This window comes from Aquarana catesbeiana, linkage group LG10 (genome assembly GCF_042186555.1).
Source record: "Aquarana catesbeiana isolate 2022-GZ linkage group LG10, ASM4218655v1, whole genome shotgun sequence".
NCBI lineage: Eukaryota > Metazoa > Chordata > Amphibia > Anura > Ranidae > Aquarana > Aquarana catesbeiana.
The window spans coordinates 167,410,249-167,412,477 of NC_133333.1; the positions used below are offsets into that span (position 1 = coordinate 167,410,249).

The 2,229-nt window shown below is 39.3% G+C and overlaps 1 protein-coding gene across 1 annotated transcript; it reads left to right on the forward strand.

Moving 5' to 3' along the window:
* The first annotated feature begins 312 nt into the window (after positions 1-312).
* On the forward strand, positions 313-1,302 carry LOC141109868 (olfactory receptor class A-like protein 4). Its single transcript, XM_073601127.1, has one exon. It carries the CDS (start codon positions 313-315, stop codon positions 1,300-1,302), a length of 990 nt encoding a protein of 329 aa, XP_073457228.1.
* The last annotated feature ends 927 nt before the right edge of the window (positions 1,303-2,229 follow it).

Here is a 2,229-nt window from a genome sequence, read left to right on the forward strand (position 1 = left end):
ATCACAAGTGTGACTTTTGTCTTAATCAGTTGGAGAATTGTTCATTGGAGTGTGTGTATTGTGACTGTATAATTCAAGTCTTCATGGTCGACGGTAGGGTGGATGTACAACATGGAAGTGTGTGTGGGGGAAGGTGGAGTATAATCTTGTTTTATAAAAAATTACCATTTAATGCTAATTTTGGCATTATTACATTCAAAATATTTAATTTTTAATATGAACAATATAATTGATCTAATTCTTTTTCTTTATCAGGCTATTCCCAATATTTAAGGATATACTAACTTCCTTCACAGAAAACAGCTAATTGAAATGGCCGATATACCAATAGATATTGCTTTTTACATGGTCTTGGTAGTCTTTGGAATTTTGGGCAACTCATTGGTGCTTCTGACAATAATAAGCAATGCTGTAGAGAACAAGACTATGCCAGCTTCTGATATGATACTTATGAACCTCACTGTCATTCACCTTTTATTATCTGTCTTTCGGAATGTCCTGGTTGTTACATTCCAGATGGGAATAGATCTTCTCTTCTCCACCTCTTGGTGCCGGGTCTTCATGTTTCTTTGGACCCTCTTGAGGTCCATGAGTGTCTGGGGTACATTCTCCATGAGTGTATTCCATTATATCAGCATCAGGAGCCATTATTTGAAACTGAGAGCAAACTCTTTCATCACCACCATTAAAGCCTTAGCTGCACTTTGGATATTCAACAGCTTGTATTATATACCAGCTTTGGTATATACTTCCCGTGGGGAATCTAACACCACATTTTCAGTACAGCTGATAAGCACCAGTACCAGACCTGTGATGGGCTGTGTATGGAACTTCCCAAGCCCTAATGCAAACCTTTTCTTTGTCACCACATCATTGGTTATTCATGAAATCATACCTGTTATTCTTATGGTGGCCACCAATCTAGGTACCCTGTACACTTTGCAGCAGCATTCAAGGGCCATAGCTGCACAAAAAACCATTAATCGTGTGGCTTCTGAGAAGAAAGCAGCCTTGGTGATCACCACTTTGGTTATTTTGTTTGTCATCTGTTGGGGAACCAACGTGGTGGCTGTTAACTTCTACAACTTTACAAAAGGGGCATCTGCTTCCACCTTCCTGTTGCCCATGGCTAACTTTGCTGCCTATGTTTTTATGGGCTTCAGCCCTCTGGTGTTGTTGATTGGACATAGCAAGCTGCGTAGAAAACTGATTAGCCTGATATGTAAGCAGTTTAAACGTCAAGTTAATCCAGTTGGCTCTTCACTTAAGTTTACTACCAATGTGACTACTGACAAGAGTTAGGTAGACTTTTGGATAGACTAGTCCTTCTCATAAAAGGATTATTGTATAAAGTTGTAAGTTGTATAAAAAAAACACTAAAAGTCCAATCATATTTATTAACTGGCAATGGATAGCACAGGGTAAATGATATTACATGAATTATTTATATGTAATAAATTGTTTCTTGAGGCATGTTGAATGCAGACTATTTCAGACAATTTTTAATTTAACTTTTTTCATCCAAAGTAAAAGATGAATCACATGCCTTCTGTGAGAAATGTTTGCTGTCAGTAAAGTAAAAATGTAGGTGATACCTTTTGTGTGACTAACTGAATATAAATAAATGTGCAAGCTTTCTTAAACACTTCATTTCCGTCTTCAAAGCATGCTTGGAATCCATGCCCGAAAAGGCAAAAGCTTGCGCCTCAAAATATATTTAGCTAGCCACATGAAATTTATGAATAATTTTTTACTTTCTTACTCCTGTCTAATGCCGTGTACACACGGCCGGACTTTTCGACCAAACTTGTCCAACGGAACGAATCCGTCAGACAATTCGACCATGTGTGGGCTTCATCGGACCTGCAGCAGACCTTTTCTGTTGAAAATGTGACGGACTTTAGATTTGGAACATGTTTCAAATCTTTCCGACGAACTCGAGTCCGGTCGAAAAATCCGTTGGTCTGTATGCTAGTACGGTGGACGAAAACCGACGCTAGGGCGCTACTGGCTATAAACTTCCTTATTCTAGCCCGGTCGTACATCATCACAGTCGAATCCATCGTACTTTGGTGTGATTGTGTGTAGACAAGTCCGATTTGACGGAAGTCCGTTGAAAAGTCTGTCGACTGTCCGTCAAAAAGTCCAACGTGATTCAGTCCGTTGAAAGTCCGGTCATGTGTACACAGCATAAGGCTAACACAGTAAAACACATTACTGCTCTAAGTG